We start from the raw sequence: 17,664 nt of genomic DNA, 5'->3' as shown, positions 1-17,664 counted from the left end.
CTTTTAATATATTTGGATCAAGATAAAAATTATTTTGGAATTTTTATTTTTTGAGTCCGAAAGAACTAGTTAAACTCGGACTTTTAAAAATAAAAGTCCGAAAATAAAAGTTAAATCCGGACTTTTATTTTTTAAGGCCAAAATAAAAGTCCCGCTTGATAACAAAGAAACGGCTTATCCGAGACAAACAATTTTTTTTTTAATTCGGATAAGCCGTTTCTTTGTTATCAAGCCGGAATTTTATTTTTAAAAGTGTGAGTGTAACTAGTTCTATCGGACTAAAAAAATAAAAATACAGATTTTACTTTTATATGTGGACTTTTATGGAAAAAGTTCGAAAAATAAAAAGGATGAACAGTGAATCGTGGAAACTGTTTCAACAGAGGAAATATTTAAGCATTACAGATGCACAACACTGATTTTTTATAAATCGACGATGATAGCCAGTCTTGGGAGGTTGTTGCTGCTGCTATCGTGGCCTTGCATTACCCGGTTGCTGTTGTGGTATATACATTGGTATAACTTGATGTGGCGCATTGCCCCACCTGGTCCAGTTGATGCGGACCACGAACAACAACCACCACGACCTACACTGTTTGGGTTCACTTTGCTGCTGCAAACACACCTCCGTCACAATAATTAATGGAGACCATGGAGGAGTATCTCAACAAGAGAGGCTATTTTATTGCACAATACCGTTTTTTTACATCGAATTTTCTAATCTTTTTTTTTCAATTTTGGATAATAAATCTTAATGGTAACAAGAATTTTTTCTTGTATGTATGTGGAAATCAAAATTTACTATTCTGCAGTAGAATTGCTCACGATTATTTATATTATGCAATTACATATTTCACTTTCTTTCTTTATAAACATGCACACATTGATATGAGTTTTTTTTTGCTAAAACACACTTAGTAGACCAAAGAATATTAAAGAATGCGTATATTAATTTCTGCAAAATGTAAATCACACAAATTGAAAAAATTTTCCACTTTTCTGCAGAATTAGAAATGGCGGATTTTTTGCACGCAAAAATGACGTATTTTGCTATCCCTATGAAAATAATAGGTGCGAGAGTGCACGATACATTGTGGGAAAGCAAAATTTGTCAGCATGCTATTTCATTTGCACAATTTTTCATTCCAAATCGTCACCCCTGTCAAAAATTCGTGTGGCTGTGTGCGTTTTTGGTCACACGATTTTTGCAGGGTGGGAGCGGAATGCACGATCACATTAATAGGAACGAAACGGAAAATTTGGTCACAAAAATTCATCACGCCCATGCAAACGTGACTATGAATATAACCGCTGCAGAAAGTCACAATGACCGTAAAATGACAGGGAAAATGACGTGGAGCGTTTTTGCAGGGTCCCAGCAAAAATCTAGTGACCAAAGATGGCGACCAACAACAAAATATCCCACATTGTTCCACAATTATTAGTATGGCAGAATGAGATGGCCTAATTGAAATGCCCGATACATATATGCTTGCCTTTTCTTACATGCTATGTACCCTCAAATACGTCACAAAAATTTTCTGCGAATCCGCCATTTGTTATTTTCAGCTTGAAACACAACAGCAGAGTAAAAAAAATTTATTTACAAATAATTTCGGATATAATAAAAACTAAATTTAAATTAAGTGTTGGGTGCGCTACGGTATTTGCATTTATATTTTCCACAAAGGAACCAAAATCAAGTGAGTTTTAATGGATGTAGGTTATTGCATTTTTGGTAACATCTGCGTACAGTGAATAATTCAATTCGTGCATGCAATTTCTTTTGTGATTGTGGAAAAGATGTTGTGGAGAAAATGTTTCAATTTATGTTGTCTTTTAATGCATGTTTATTGGAAAGCCAAGAAAAAATAGTCGCTCAGCATCAGGTGGGGTAATGGTTTTTGTATATAAATGAACATTGCGAAAAATGTGACTATCGCTGCTTTGATGAAGGTGGTCGTTGTGAATATTTTTCCCTATGGTAATAGTCTAGTTGAGGGGTCGACTTCTAATACGCTACCAAAAATAACGAGAGGGGTGTCAGAAGACGCGTATTAATTAATCGAGAACAATAATCCGAAGGCGGAAAGTAAAAATTTTATCTCTGTCCGGAGATATTTGCAGTTGAAGTTGGTGATTTTCATGTGGTTGTTGTTGTGTTCGTGCCCACAAAAAAAACGGTCGTGGCATGGCGTAGCCCAGGGTTATTTTTTATAAGCGCGGCCGAAGGCCGCCAACGCAGAAAGGCGGTTTGCGCAAAAATACTATGGATTCCACCCCCTGTTACGGAGGTACCCGTGGGTCAATCAAGGTGGTGATTGCAATATTTCTAAGAGTTCCAAAAAAGGAATTAAGTTTAAAGGAACTTTACCACCAAAAAGTCCCATCGTGATTTCGTCGACCACATTTCACATGTTGATCCTATCGACGGGGTAGTTTTAATCGATCCCGAAAAAAGATCGCAAGGTGTTTGGACAAGTACTTGTTGCTTTCAGATATGGACGTGCGGATTTGGACGTGCTTGGTCTGACATTTCGTAAAGACTTGTATTTAGCGCATGAGCAAATATATCTGCCACAACAAACTGAACGTTTGAAGTTCCTCCTTATTGTCCAGTTTCTGTGTCACTACAACCCGCGCCTGGCGATACGGGTAAATCTTGTGGCGTTGACTATGAGTTAAAAGCCTTTGTTGGTAAGTATAATTAACAGTAACCAATAGCTACATTGTAAAAAAAATAATACACAAGTATATTAAAAAAAATACTATTTGGAGCCTGAGAATCAGATTCACTTGGGCAAATCATAAGAGTGGTATTCGTGTAACATTTTCAGTTGTTTCCATTGTTTCAAATATATAATTTGTTTAAATCATAGGGTAATTCTTTACTTTAGCTCACAACTGCTAAAACTCGTGCAAAATTATTGGGAGGTGTGTCAAAAGACGTGCTTTGGGCCCAGGATCACAAATTAGAAAATTTTCATGTGGTTGTTGTAATTTTGATTATTTTGTTGAACCAACAAGAAAAGCTGGGTAAAAGTGTTTTGCGCAGATATAGTTTTGGTCTCCAAACCGGTGTTGGACTCACCCAGGAAAGGTATTCTGCGCAAAATTACTTTGGATCCCACCCCCGGTTTCGGAACTCCCCAGGGCCATTTTTCGGTTTTGGAAATATCTTTTGACAGAAACTAATTATTTAATTTCCGCTTTCGGATTCGTGGTCCTGGGCTCATAACGCGTTTTTGACACCTCGCAATATTTTTGGACGAGTTTTAGCAGTTGTGAGCTAAAGTAAAGAATTACCATAGCTTCTCCAAACCCAATTGTCAACCTCACCTATCCGTGGCGAGTCCTGTTTCATTAACAGCAGAGGCTCTGCGACCCCGAACTCCTCATGGATCTAGGGGGTGGGATGGCCTAGAAGGTCGCATGTGGCCATAACAAATCGTTCCCGAGATGGTCGGGCCTGGTACCAGAACGTACCGGATCTGCATCCGGCAAAGGATCATCAACATCGATAACACTCCCCAAGGCCTTCGGGCCTCACCTACCCGTGGCGAACCACGTTTCTTTAGCATCCGAGGCATTGGCGACCCCAAGTTCCTCATAGACAGTAGAACGTGACCGAACATAATTTATTAGACATAATACTAATATAGAGGTGTCAATGTAGGTCTACAAGTCTTTAAAATATAGAAAATAAGGTAATGGAACCAAAAACTCCATATTTACACGAAGCCTAAAATAAAGGGTCTCTATTATACCTACTTTTGGGCCGATAGTCAAATGTATGTACAATAATTATAAATGTGATTAATAAACCAAGCTATCCAATTTAAAAAATATATTCGCTCAAACCTCTTAAAATATTAACTATAGACATAAAATAATGTTTAAATTTTTCGTATTCAGCCCAATTCTATACAAAAATTCCGTGCGAGTTTTTTTCCCTTCTCCCATTCCTCGTATTCAGACTCTTTAAATGCTTCAAATTCAACAAGTGTAACATAGCACACCTTAGTTGCAAATGCATTGTCCGATTTATTGGTTATTTGATATAAAAGTGGATTCTTAGTTGGCTCATCTGGATCTACTTTAAGTGGTCTTGGTGTTGATAGCTGTTGGTAATGTATGAACTAAATTAAAAATATTCAGTAACTCGTTAATTTTAATCTTACTTGCTGTCTTCTGTGAAGCAACGGCACATATTTATTGGAATTTGTTGAAAATTTCCGCAACATTACGAAAGCAATAGGAACCTCGGTTCAAAACAAATAGAACAGCTGATTGCGGTGATGTGATGCCGTACTGTAAATGGCCTCGTCAAAATGGCTGCGTCACAATCGGCGCTTTCAGGAAACTTGTGGTGAGCAACAATGCAAAGAGGATAAATAAAATAAGAGCCACCAGTCTGCTACGAGTGGCCAGGAACTGGCAGAAATCAAAAAATATATGCCGAATTTTTTCTAAGAGGGACATTTTTGAATTGTCTCGCATTTATTCCTACAGTGTATGCACTTTATGCAACTGTTGTTTTTGGAAAGAGAATTAATTAGTTAATTAAATACAGGCGGAAAAATAAACGCAAGTACTCCACGAAAATGGTTAGAAGAGATTTTATGCACATCTCGCCCAAAAAAACCAGCGACTACCTCTTAGAAAACATTGAGCATATGGCTGCGAGTAACGAGTGACGTCTCTTCATAATTTATCCTCTTTGCTTTGGCTTTTTACGTTTATCGCAGGGATGCACCTTAACGTTAAGCTAATCGTTTATCAAAAAATTTCCTTCGTTTCCGTTGAAACACTTCGAAATATTATCGATAAAGAAATTATCAAGATAAATTGTATCTCGTTTTTAACCGAAACGAAAAGCTTTCGTTAACGTTAAAAACGTTAACGAAAACGTGATACTTTATGTTTGAATTGTGCTGGCAATGCTATAGCCATGGTGAAGCCGTAAGGTGGCAACAACGAGCGCACATACACACACAAACTCTATGTAATTTGTTTGTGTAATTCGTTGGTGGTAATGTCAAAAATACTCTGAGAAATGTTCGTACTGTCAAAATTCATGAGAAAAGTTGCAATCAGCTTGGATAATGCTTTCACCTTTAATGACTCCGCCATCAATCAGCTTTGCCAGCATAGTTTGAAATTAATAATCAACATAAACGATTTGATTTCGTTTTGATATGGCAGAAAACGAAACGAAATCATTTCGTTAATTTGACGATCTTAACGTTAATAAACGAAACGAAATGACTTCGTTTCGTTTATTAACGTTGATTATCGTAACGAAATGATATCGTTTCGTTGGTTAAGCATGCCTGGTTTATCGCGTCAACTAAAGCTGCAGACATTGGTGCTTTATCGGTAACCATATCGGTAACCTTGTAACAGCTGATTCGACCAACCTTATGAGAATCAATGCAATCAATTATTGGTGCCGCTAAGTTCGTAACCGTATCGTAGCCAACCAATTGGTTTTTGGTTTACCGTCGTAACAATAAACAGCTGATTACGTTAGGGATACGACTACATCATCGATGTAGCACAACACAGCGCGTCCTTTCACTTCTCCTTAAATACAACGAGTACCGTTTTGAATAATGCGGCTACTTCCTTAACCAACGAAGGAACATTCCCTACAACAAACGAAAATATAATGGCGATACTACAAACAATATTACAGAAGCATATCGACCTGGAATTTAGATTGACTAAGATTGTTGAAAAGGTGCATAGTGAAATATTGAACTGTTATTTGTGAAACCCTAGTAATTGTAGCCGCAATACCTTGATTCTCTTTAATTATTATTTATGCTATAATTTCAGCTTCCAGAATTGGCTCAACATAAAGTTATGCGTGACTCAAAAGTTCTGATTAAGAAAACGCACAAAATAGTATGCCGTATCAGCGGAGAAACGGAAAATGATACTCACACCGAGCTCTCTATCGTTATGCCACTAACATCGTTGGATTCAGTTTATGACATTGAGAAAAAGTTGGACTCAGATGATTATCAAGAATCAATGGTATTTTTGAATATTTTTAATGGTATTTCATAACTTAATTTGGTGGTTTTCATTTAGAAATCATATATCTTTATGCTGAAAGATGCATCATCAGACATTATTGGAGTAATGAGAAAACTTTTCTCTGACAACGTTCTCTTCAATTTTCACTGGGACGGAGTACATGGCAAACGATCTTTATCTAAACTGAAACTCGTGAACAGCGTACTTTTTGGTAGTGTAATTTAAATTGTTTTAAAATGTCATTATTTTCATTGTCCATTCCTATTAATTTAGACGTTTTCAAACTGCAATGCAGGATCGCCTTCGAAGACAGCATGAGACGGTGTTTAACGCTGAGCCACAACCGGCATAAACAAAGGCGGTATCTGACCAATAAATCCAGCTCTGCAACAGCATAAACCTACATACAACAAACGAACAAGATACACTGAAATAATCTTGATTAAAAACTATATAAGAACCTAATAATTCTAAGTTTTTTCCTACGTTCCTATTCTAAGGTTTTTATGCCTAATTAAAATAATATTCAACAATCGCACAAAGTTTGCAAAGAATTTTAAAGCAATTTAATTGCAACGAATTTGTCAATAATTTTTAACCAAAAATGTATAAACTAGATGTATAAGAAATAAGTATTTTGAATATAAATATTTGTGATGAACTTAACTGAAATAATTCTAAATTTTTTCGTACGTTACTAATCTAATCTTTTTATGCTCTAATTAAAATAATATTCAACAATCGCACAAAGTTTGCAAAGATTTTTAAAGCAATTTAAATGCAACGAATTTGTCAATAATTTTTAACCAAAATTTATAAAATAGATGTATAACAAAAAAATATTTTGAATATAAATAATTGCTGATGAATTTAACTGACAATACCAATACCATCAACTAAATAGTCCTTATAAATATTGTAATCACATAATTCAAAACAAAAAATTACTATGAGTACCTACGTTTATTATTGCAAAATCACGAAGAAAGAAAATTGCATGAAGTACATTCAATCTAAAATTATTCCACTGAATGCATATATCGCATTTTAAACTAAAAAATGTGAAAACTTAAAAAAATTTCAGATCGGTAGTTAAGTGTAAATCGATCCATGAAAGCATCGTGAAATAACTTTTTGGTAGTTAACGTTATCGTTTAGCCTGGTTTTGTTACCAATTTTGTTATTTTCGTGGTATAAATCAACATTCAACACAAAGTTACTCTGATTACGAGTTGAAATACTTTAAGGGTTAGGTTGCGATATGTAAAATTACATATTTTTGTACACAGTTCTAAAATGTAAAGGAAAAAAATGTATATTTGTGTATTAATTAAATTATTCAAAAGATATTATTATATTAATGATATAGAGAAGCGCCAACACGAATGCAAGTGGTTTCAAACCACTGGTAGGCAATTCACCACTTTAACTGTCAGAAAAAATTTTAAATTGTTTATTTTATATAAAAAAAATTTGAAAGTTGCAATTGAAGTTCTGAAAGCTCAGGAATTTCAATTTAAGTTCAAAAAATTACAATTGAAGTTCACAATTTTCAATAGAAGTTCAGTAAATTATAATTGAAGCTCACGAATTTCAACTGCAGTTCAGCAAATTACAACTGAAGTTCAGAAAATTAAAATTTAAGTTCAAATATAATTTTCTGAACTACAAACAGAAATTCTGAACTTCAATTTTAATTTTCTGAACTACAAATAGAAATTCTGAGCTTGAATTTAAATTTTCTGAACTTGAATTGAAATTTTTGAACTTAAATTGTAACTTTCGAACCTCAATTGCAGCTTTCTGAACTAAAATAAAAAAGGTATAACATTAAAATTGGCGAATTACAAGTCAACTTACTCAAATTGTGAATTGCCTACTCGCGATTTGATGGTTTATTGCAACCAATAGTTCTGTTAGTTCTTCTCTTTTGTTTTCTATATCATTAATTTATTTAAGTTTCCCTTAACTTTGTTTGCATACAATCGCATACAATAAAATTTGCATTTATGGGTCACCAACAAGACTGAAAAACTATTCCTTAAGACTTATAGTTAATAATTTACATCAATTATAAATAATGTAATATATTGTAAAAATGTTTAATAAAAGAAATGTTAATAGATTTGAATTAAAGAAATTTTTTATTTATATAGCAGTATAATCCAAGTAAAAAAACGGTCATAACACTAGTCAAAAGACGGTCATATTAACGTAAAAATACTCGTAAAGTTACAGGTATATAACCCAAAAAATGATTGCCAGAACGTGAATGTAAGAACAGTACAGCACTATAGTTTGTTTACTTTTCGATAACCTAAAACCGTATATGTGTGAGCAGTATGGACAATCACATAAATAGGTACGACGGAATGGACTGGTCACAAATGTTACTGCTGCCCTGTACAAATGCTACTTAGCGATTTACGTGTTCCATCGACACAGCTGTTAGTCATTTTCCTAGTCAATTTACGGGCACATTTTTGCTGGGGTAGATAAGAGCTCACACTTTGTCATCATTCACAATGCAAATGTTGATTGATGGCTTTTTATTTGATTGTCGCGGGGCAAGCGTCAAATACCCGACACGCACACATACAAAAATTCAGCCAATCTGGTTGTAAATAGCGGAAGGCTGTAAGGGCCAATTAATTGTGACTTATAACCGTAGAACCATAACCAGATAAAACAGCTGATCGAACCTACCTTATGGAAATCAATGTAATCGATTAATGGTGCCATACCATAACGCTAACGCCATAACCATATCATAGCCAACCAATTGGTTTTTGGTTTCTCGCCATATCCATAACCTAAAAATATTTGAGTTGGTGAATTTAATAACTTTTTGTAGATTTTATTCATTGTTTTGGATACGTTATGACTAATAGACTTAGTTTTTGTGGAATATGTTTGTAATTTTTTGCGTCTTTTTTATGAAATTTTCACTATTTTTAGGTTAAGGCACCATTAATCGATCACATTGGAGATGGCTATGGATATGGGTATGGTTACGACTACGGCGTTAGGGTTAAGGGAGTTTAATTAGCCCTATAGCTGAATAAACACGTTAAGCATAAATACTCAACCGTACGTTCAGAAAATTCAGGGGCCCAAACTGTTATTCCTTTTATAATATAATTCCTTACAAAACTATTAATTTTGGACTTTTAATATATTTGGATCAAGATAAAAATTATTTTGGAATTTTTATTTTTTGAGTCCGATAGAACTAGTTAAACTCGGACTTTTAAAAATAAAAGTCCGAAAATAAAAGTTAAATCCGGACTTTTATTTTTTAAGGCCAAAATAAAAGTCCCGCTTGATAACAAAGAAACGGCTTATCCGAGACAAACAATTTTTTTTTTAATTCGGATAAGCCGTTTCTTTGTTATCAAGCCGGAATTTTATTTTTAAAAGTGTGAGTGTAACTAGTTCTATCGGACTAAAAAAATAAAAATACAGATTTTACTTTTATATGTGGACTTTTATGGAAAAAGTTCGAAAAATAAAAAGGATGCATGATTCGACATGATATTGCTATAGGGATACCTGGGAACTCAAACATTTTCACCTAGAACACAATTTTTTGACCAGGACTTTTTCGACTCCAAAAAAAATATTATTTTTTCCGTCCCTGAGAAAATTATCACTCAGACTGATCAACACTTGTGTTCGCTTTGGACATGTATTAGTAGTCGACCCCTATCCCAGAGTTGTCCCAAAAACGAATTTAACTAAAAACTCTCTTTCATTTATTATATGTATTTTACAGAGCACTTTATAGAAATAGGTATTTGAGTTTAAAAACATAATTTACAGACATACGTATATAACTTTAAATAATGGAATATTCAGTTTTTGCCTTCTAGACTTGATTAATTTAAATAACCACTATAGTCAATCCACAAAACGAAGAGAAATTTTGTATTTTCATCGGCAACGGGGGGCTGTGTTTACTTAATATTAATGCTAGGTATCATCTCTTTTAGAATACTAACACTTAACCCTATAACGCCTTCATTTGGGCAAATAATTCATCTAAATCTACCTCATTTCCAGAAACAGCTCCAGCATCTGCGAATATAGTCTTTACAGGAGCTTCATAAGCTAAACGCAGGCCATCTGCAACATTACTTCCAACAGACACCGTAGCAATCGAATCTTCTACATCAGGCGAGTCATCCATAAGCTCGATACCCCATTCATTTGTTTCATGTATGGGCAGATCGTCTGCTACAACGCCCTCTTTAATCACTGCTTTAGGACGCGCCTGATATTCTTTCTGTCGGTCCTGACAATGTCGATCATCACATTGTGGATTTGGTCTTAAACTCATACGAGGGAAGAAATCATTCATTGCATTATAACCCAAATAGTCTGATACTTCACCAAAATTGAGTAGATATTTAAGAGTATTTTGGACTAACATCCCAGCTGTTATACCCATTGTAGTGGGTAAAGAAGCGGCACATACACCTTCACGTTTCAATGTACGCTCATTAATATTTTCTGCTACAACAAGTGGTGGTGCACAACCGAAGCAAGCAGTTTCGCCAGGACGTATAAATTGTATATGCCCTGAAACGGCATTCTCAGATACACCGGATTCGAACCAATTCAAGTTGAGCTCATTGCATGCCGTATTAATGGCCATGCGTGCTTCAAAATTGTCTACACAACTTAAAACCAGATCGACTGGCGTATTTGATTGTATACCACCATGGGCTATAGTATTTAAGAATTTATCAAATGATTCCACAGTAGTTATGTTGTAGTTGTGAGTTACGATATTAACATCAGGGTTTATGAAGCTCAATGTACGCGCTGCTGCTTCCACCTTGGATAAACCTGCTTGATCGGGTGTGAAAAAGAGTCGATTCATATTTGCCAACTCAACTTTATCATAGTCAAATAATATAAGTTTCCCAACTCCACATCTGTTAGTAAATTATGACTTTATAAGAAAAGGAACGTTTATTAAAATTAAAACTATACTAACCTCGTTAACATATCAGCCGTAACACTTCCGACGCCACCAACTCCAACAACAGCAATGGTTTTTTCGCGTATGCGTTCATATTCCTTTACAATGCCCATACGTTGCAGTGCCATAAGGCGACTGTAGGGATTAGAGTCAACCACTTCGGAAGACATTTTGTCAATACGTTCCCTCGCCGCTCTTGTTTCGCTCTTTTGCAGCTGCAACTGGAGATGTAGTTCATCAATTTTTGCTTCTAATTCATCGATGGCCGACATATTTGTATAATTTTATATTAATACTAAATTGTTTTGCTTGTTTCTGGCTTAAGCTGCTAAACAAAAATTGTTTGCGTGTCACTTTATTGCTGTCAGTAAAACAGCTGTTCTTGATCAGTTTAGGGCTGCCAAGCGATTCCCATTTGTAACAAAGCAGTCGACGGGTTAAAAGGCGCTTCCCAAGGCAGTCGGTTCTATATACCGGAGCCAAGGCGAATCCATACCAGGTGGTGGCAAAGCGAATTCAACCAATTCGCCGTGCAGAAGAATGTCAAGTCAAAGGAGAATTTTCATAGATTTCGATTAACTGACATTTTGTTGTACAAGGCTTTGTATGGAAAATTATCAAGAAGAAGCAATCAGCTGTTGGGATAACACCACCTCTACTGAATTCGTCTTGACCGGAGCGACTCGGGATTTTCCCGACCAAGGACTGTCATTTCCGTGTAACCCATGTTTCAATTATATGGTTGGCTCATCTCATCAGCTGATTTTATTTATTTCATTGCATGGCCGAAACCAACACATTGGCAACATTTTCTTACACATACAAAAACTGCTAAGTTTTACGTTTTCATTCCATACCATTCGTACCAACACCAATACACAGATTTTGACAATTTGAACACACATATTTTGTTGCTTTACAGATGATGCAACCATATAATTGAACCATGCGTGTAACCCTATTTAATTTGTTGTGTCCCCCCCAACAAATTGTTATCCTCCCAGCAGCTCTTTGGGTAATTTTTTACGACAGCATGACACTGATAATACGCGTCAAAAAATAACGAGAGAGGTGTCAAAAGACGCGTATTAATCATAGTGTACAAGTACAAGTGTGTTGACTTATCTGTCAAGCATTCTGACAGGCACTCGCTGGATTCGGAATGACAGCGAATTCAAAATGGATACCATTACCGAGTGCGCCGAATGATTGAAAAATTGAAAAAGTCGATACGATTGGTAGTCAAAAATGTTGTCGTTGAGACCAAAAATGCGACTCTAGACCTGAGATTTCCATCAGGTGAGCGAGGCTGTTTGTAGTTTTGACGTTTATCGCTTAGTGAACACACTTGGTATAGGTACACTATGGTATTAATCGCGAGAACAATAATCCGAGCGCGGAAAACAAAAAAAATGGTAATAGTCTAGTTGAGGGGTCGACTGCTAATACGCTACCAAAAATATCGAGAGAGGTGTCAAACGACGCGTATTATTATCTCGAGAACAATAATCCGATGGCGGAAAAGAAAAATTTTATCTCTGTCCGGAGATATTTGCAGTTGAAGTTGGCGATTTTCATGTGGTTGTTGTAATATTGGGGAACCCACAAAAAAAATTGTGAACATAAGTGTTTTGTGCGTATATAGTTTTGGTCTCCAAACCGGTGTTGTACCCACCCAGGGTAATTTTTTATAAGCGCGGCCGAAGGTCGCCAACGCAGAAATGTATTCTGCGCAAAAATACCATGGATCCCACCCCCGGTTTCGGAGGTACCCGCGGGTCTTTTTACCGTTTTTCGTTAATATCTTTTGAACGAGTTGAAATTTTAATTTTCCGCCTTCGGATTATTGTTGTCGAGGTCAAGACGCGTCGTTTTTTGGAGAGTTTTTCTTGTGGGTACCACAAAATCATCAAAATTACAACAACCACATGCAAATTTTCGATTTTGTTTGCAAATATCTCCGAAAAGAAATAAAATTCCTAATTTCCGCTTTCAGATTGGTGGTGCTGAGATCAAGACGCATCTTTTGACACCTCTCACCTCTAAAGTAAAAAATTACCAGGGACTGCGCCATTCTCTTCTGCTCCGGGAAGGTATCGAACCCAATCCGAGTCCGTTTCCTGACCCCGGTCCTGAGAAATGGTGTTGCTGCGTTTACCGGAAAAGAATCTTTTTAGGACGGTCATACTCTTGTCAGTGTGTCACGTGCAAGGGATGGTTGCATCGGACAGGTTGTTATAGCTAGATCCCAAAACCCAACGTCCTCGTAACTTTTATAAATCTTATGTGGCTTCTTGCTGTTCATGCCCAAGGGCGTCCCGTAGGCTACGCCTTAGCGCCCCCACTACTTTCCAGCAGCTTTGCTGCTCAGCAAGCCACAACAAGTGCCCGCTGCTGCTCGCGCCCTACGGCGCCACCAGCTGATACGGCCGCTCCCACTCATAACTACAATCTCCGTAGTTGAGTCGGTAGCAATGCCGAGCATCAGCCCCCGTCTTCTTCCCCCTCTTTTGCGGCAGCACCGTTTGCGGGCACAGAATATATATGTTTGCGACATCCGCCCAGTGCATCTCCTGTCTTGGACGGTGTCACTTTCCTGATGTTCTGGTCTCCGCGACGGCAACACCCCGACGGGTTTCATTGCGCCATGTAGCCAGGTCGCAAACCCAAATATACCGGGTACCACAATGCTTACCCAGGGACGTCCAGTCTCAGGTCCACAACAGCAATTGCGTCCTAGCCTTTCACAACTCAGGCGTAGTCACCCGTCACTTACTCCTAGAGTGACGACGTCTCCCCCGCTGCACTTCAGAATTCTGCAGTTAAACTGTAATGGATTAACTGGGAAAATCACGGAGATAGTCGATTTCATGAAGCGGCACAACATCCGCATTGCTGCGATACAAGAGACTAAACTCACAGCAAAATTTGCTCTGCAGACCTGTTCTGGGTTCCGCGAAAAGATCGCGATAGCGGAAATGGAGGCGGTCTCGCGTTTATCATACACCACTCAGAGCAATATCATATATTGGATCCCGACATCGGTCGCAGGCACAGTGTCTTAGAACGTCACGGGTTATCTGTCCGGTCAGGCGATGTAAACCTAGAAATCATCAACATCTACATCCCTCCTGCCACCTGTTTCCCCAGTGGGTACCGCCCTAATATCAGTGCCTTACTCACTGGTAATAATCGTATTATCTTAGGCGATTTCAATGCCCATCACGATCTATGGCATTCAAACTTGCAGGCTGGCAGCAGGGGTGAGATGTTGGCGGATCAAATAGAAGAAACGACGTTCTGCACTATAAACGGAGACGCCCTCACTCGTATGGTAGGAAGCTGTCACATTTCGCCAGATATATCAATCGTGAGCGCAGGACTCGTAAACTACGTCAACTGGTAACCGATGGTAACATTGGCATCCGACCATCTGCCAATACTTATTTCGCTCGAGCGTACCGCCGACTTCATCGTCACCGAAAAACGCACTTTCATAAACTTTAAAAAAGGAAAGTGGGATGAGTATAAATCCTTTACAGACAGCCGCTTTGCTGCCCTCCCTATCCCGACTGATGCTCGCCAAGGGGTGCGTACTTTCCTCAAGGTCATTGAATCCGCCTCGGCTCGCTTTATTCTCGCCGGAAGAATTCCCGAAATTCGGCCTCATTTTCCGCCGGAGGCCGCAAATTTAGCGAGAATCCGTGACCTTATAAGACAGCTCGATCCCGGCGACCCCCAAATAAGGGATTTAAACCAAGGCATCAGATTGCTTGTGGATGAACACAAGCGGGCGAAATGGGAGGAGCATCTAAGTAGGTGTAACCTCTCTGCCGGTGTGGGTAAGCTTTGGTCCACCGTAAAGTCCCTATCGAATCCGTCTAAGCACAACTACAAAATTTCCATCGCCTTTGGCGATAAAGTACTGTCGGATGCAAAACAATGCGCGAGCGCTTTTTGCCGACAATATATAATCCATTCTACGGTTGACAAAGTTAGACGTAGGGCCAACAGACGCGCACATAAACATAAATTCAGCGCGTCCCCTATTACCATCACCGCCAAAGAGTTTGAGGATGCCATCGGTCATGCTAAACCATCTAAAGCAGTGGGCCCAGACGGCGTAGCCATGCCGATGCTTAAAAGCCTGGGGAAAGAGGGTTCAAATATTTAGCACATGTCTTCAACCTGTCCCTTTCCACCTTTGTCATTCCCGAAAAATGGAAAATGGCCAAGGTGGTCCCGCTACCAAAGCCTGGGGAACCAGGAGACTCATATCGCCCGATATCTCTCCCATCGCCAGTAGCCAAGACGCTTGAAGCCATTTTGCTTCCCTACTTCAAAGCAAATTTGCAGCTATCCTGTCATCAGCATGGCTTTAGAAAACTTCATAGCACAACCACCGCGCTAAATGCCATTAGCACCCAGATAAATTGCACTTTAAATCAAAACACCCACCACGGAACAGTACTCGTTGCGCTAGACATATCAAAAGCTTTTGATACGGTCAACCATGGCACGTTACCGTTAGACGTGGAAGGGTCTACCCTTCCCCCAAGTCCTAAAAGGTGGACCACAAATTATCAGGACGGCCGGCAGGCATCGGTGCAATTTAGAAACGCAACATCAAAACTAAGAAGAATTGTGTTATCCTATCCCCACTTTTGTTTAACTTCTACATATCAAAGCTACCTTAGCCACCAGAAGGAGTTACTATCGTTTCCTACGCCGATGACTGTACAATAATGGCCACAGGCCCACAGATCGATGAGCTTTGCAACAAAATAAACGGCTACATCCCTGATCTCTCCAGTTTCTTCATCTCGCGAAACCTGACATTATCAGCGACTAAATCATCGGCGACCTTATTTACAACATGGACGTCCCAAATGTCGACCATTTTGAACATCCACGTCAATGGCACCACGCTACCGACTGTCTTACACCCCAAATTTTTGGGTGTGACGTTCGATCTACATTTTGGTGAGCATGCAGCCGCAATGTACCGTAATAAAATCCTCAAATATCTTGCTGGCAGTACTTGGGGAAAAGATAAAGAAACGCTCATATCCACTTACAAAGCAATTGGCCAGCCGATTGCATGCTATGCGTCCCCGATATGGTTGCCAAGCCTAAAGACTACTCACTGGAAGAAGCTACAGGACTGCCAAAATACTTCCATCAGAACAGCCACGGGTTGTCTTCTTATGTCCCCAGAACACCATCTACATAATGAGGTGAGAATACTCCCCATCAGGGAGAGAAATGAAATGCTAACCAAACAGTTCCTGTTGAATACACAGAAACCTGGTCATCCCAACAGACATCTGATGGATGAGCCAACACTGCTGTTCTTACTTTAAAAAGCTTGATTTTTCTATTTAAAAAATAAGTATTAAGAAAGGTTTTATTTGGATGTATTTAAGGAAATCAAAGTTTTGGGCATTTCGGAAAGATCCGGGGTTTTTGCCTCAAAAACTCGCAGATAGTCCAAAATTCTCAGTAGTAGGTCTTTGCGGAGGGATTGTCCCTCGCTCACTTACTCCAGGGAGGCTTTGAACCTAACCCCGGTCTTTGGAATTGGTACTGCTGCGTGTGCTGAAAAGAAATAGAGATACGTAAAATGGTCACACTTTTCTCTGTATATCTCGTGCAAAGCGTAGTTTCACCTGGGGTTAACTCCTAATAATCGTCACGAGCACAATTTCTTTGAATCATTTCTGGCTCCGTGGCGGTCACGCACAAAGGCGACTTACGGTTGCTATTCATGGTCTATTAATACTTATGCCTCTCGTGGTACAGGGCGCATCCAGCTTTCCGAGCTACAATTCCCGATGATTAGGAGCTATATGCCAGCACAGAAGCTATAGGACTGAGACTTCGAACACATATGTACCTTCGTCGACGTCACTTTCCTAAAAGCTCTAGGTGTAGTTCCGAAGACTTTCTAACGGATGTTTTTGTCGCGCTATGCTGCCCAGCTACACTAGAGAAACACCTAGAAGCGTTAGGGAGTAACTATTCGGCCAAAGATGCCGCCCTCGAAATCATAAGCAGTCTAAGTGGATGTAATTGCGTAACTCATGGGTGAAAATCGTATAATCCTCGGCGCATCTACATAATTAAAATTTTACAAGGGCCCTGGATACAATTTTTAAAATGTAGATCAAATTTTGCAGACGTCTGTGTTCACAACATTGATTTCAATAGTGTTCGTTAAATGAAAACCATATTTTAGAATGGATGACCGCGTAGCTTCAGTTTTCAGACTAGTTCGACTGTCCACTACGTTAGGGTAGTAGCACACGCGGTCTTTAGTTCGACTGTCTTGGGAAAGCTTTTGTCTCACCATTTTGAGTGTTCTTGCGAAGGAAAAAGCCTCACCTGGTAAATATATGTGCCTAAGTATTCACATTTGTAAAAGGAGCCGTAACGCGTAGGTTATACAACAATGTTATTCACTCCAAGGGACTAGTTTTGCATAAGGGTCGCCAACTTTAGGAAATGTCAAACCGGCAGACTTGGGTATTGAAGGATGAAGTGTGAAAATCAAAATTAACATTTCAGACGCTATTGTACTACTAAAGGATTTTGCAACTGATTCGCTTATTCCTTCAGCCAATCGCAATGTA

General features: G+C 38.5%; 2 protein-coding genes across 4 annotated transcripts; one reads left to right on the top strand and one right to left on the bottom strand.

The window, feature by feature from the left end:
- The first annotated feature begins 1,584 nt into the window (after positions 1–1,584).
- On the top strand, positions 1,585–6,918 carry LOC137248239 (uncharacterized). 3 transcript variants are annotated; one of them, XR_010952135.1, is made up of 4 exons: positions 1,585–1,703; positions 5,842–6,042; positions 6,100–6,256; positions 6,319–6,918. XR_010952135.1 is itself a non-coding variant. In XM_067779115.1 (4 exons), exons 1-4 carry the CDS (start codon positions 5,672–5,674, stop codon positions 6,441–6,443), a joined length of 555 nt encoding a protein of 184 aa, XP_067635216.1. In that variant the 5' UTR covers positions 5,325–5,671; the 3' UTR covers positions 6,444–6,918. The 3 variants fall into 3 exon arrangements, 1 of the variants encoding a protein (XP_067635216.1); XR_010952136.1 differs by lacking the exon at positions 1,585–1,703 and adding an exon at positions 2,577–2,697; XM_067779115.1 differs by lacking the exon at positions 1,585–1,703 and adding an exon at positions 5,325–5,743.
- A 2,848-nt stretch (positions 6,919–9,766) lies between these two features.
- Uba5 (Ubiquitin-like activating enzyme 5) lies at positions 9,767–11,399 on the bottom strand. Its single transcript, XM_067779114.1, has 2 exons — positions 11,048–11,399; positions 9,767–10,985 (listed from the first exon to the last, which is right to left on the bottom strand). Exons 1-2 carry the CDS (start codon positions 11,302–11,304, stop codon positions 10,055–10,057), a joined length of 1,188 nt encoding a protein of 395 aa, XP_067635215.1. The 5' UTR covers positions 11,305–11,399; the 3' UTR covers positions 9,767–10,054.
- Positions 11,400–17,664: the final 6,265 nt, after the last annotated feature.

The sequence above is a fragment of the Eurosta solidaginis genome, chromosome 4 (assembly GCF_040869045.1).
Source record: "Eurosta solidaginis isolate ZX-2024a chromosome 4, ASM4086904v1, whole genome shotgun sequence".
NCBI lineage: Eukaryota > Metazoa > Arthropoda > Insecta > Diptera > Tephritidae > Eurosta > Eurosta solidaginis.
The sequence above is the reverse complement of the archived record's forward strand: the minus strand, read 5'-3'. Positions and strand labels throughout refer to the sequence as shown.

Bases quoted from the DNA above. Each gene is read 5' to 3' on its own strand.
- LOC137248239 (XM_067779115.1), top strand. From the start codon at position 5,672: ATGGCGATACTACAAACAATATTACAGAAGCATATCGACCTGGAATTT. The intron at 5,744-5,841 runs GTGCATAGTGAA...CTATAATTTCAG, and splicing joins TGACTAAGATTGTTGAAAAG to CTTCCAGAATTGGCTCAACA. The intron at 6,257-6,318 runs GTAGTGTAATTT...CTATTAATTTAG, and splicing joins CGTGAACAGCGTACTTTTTG to ACGTTTTCAAACTGCAATGC.
- Uba5 (XM_067779114.1), bottom strand. From the start codon at position 11,304: ATGTCGGCCATCGATGAATTAGAAGCAAAAATTGATGAACTACATCTC. The intron at 10,986-11,047 runs GTTAGTATAGTT...ATTTACTAACAG, and splicing joins ACGGCTGATATGTTAACGAG to ATGTGGAGTTGGGAAACTTA.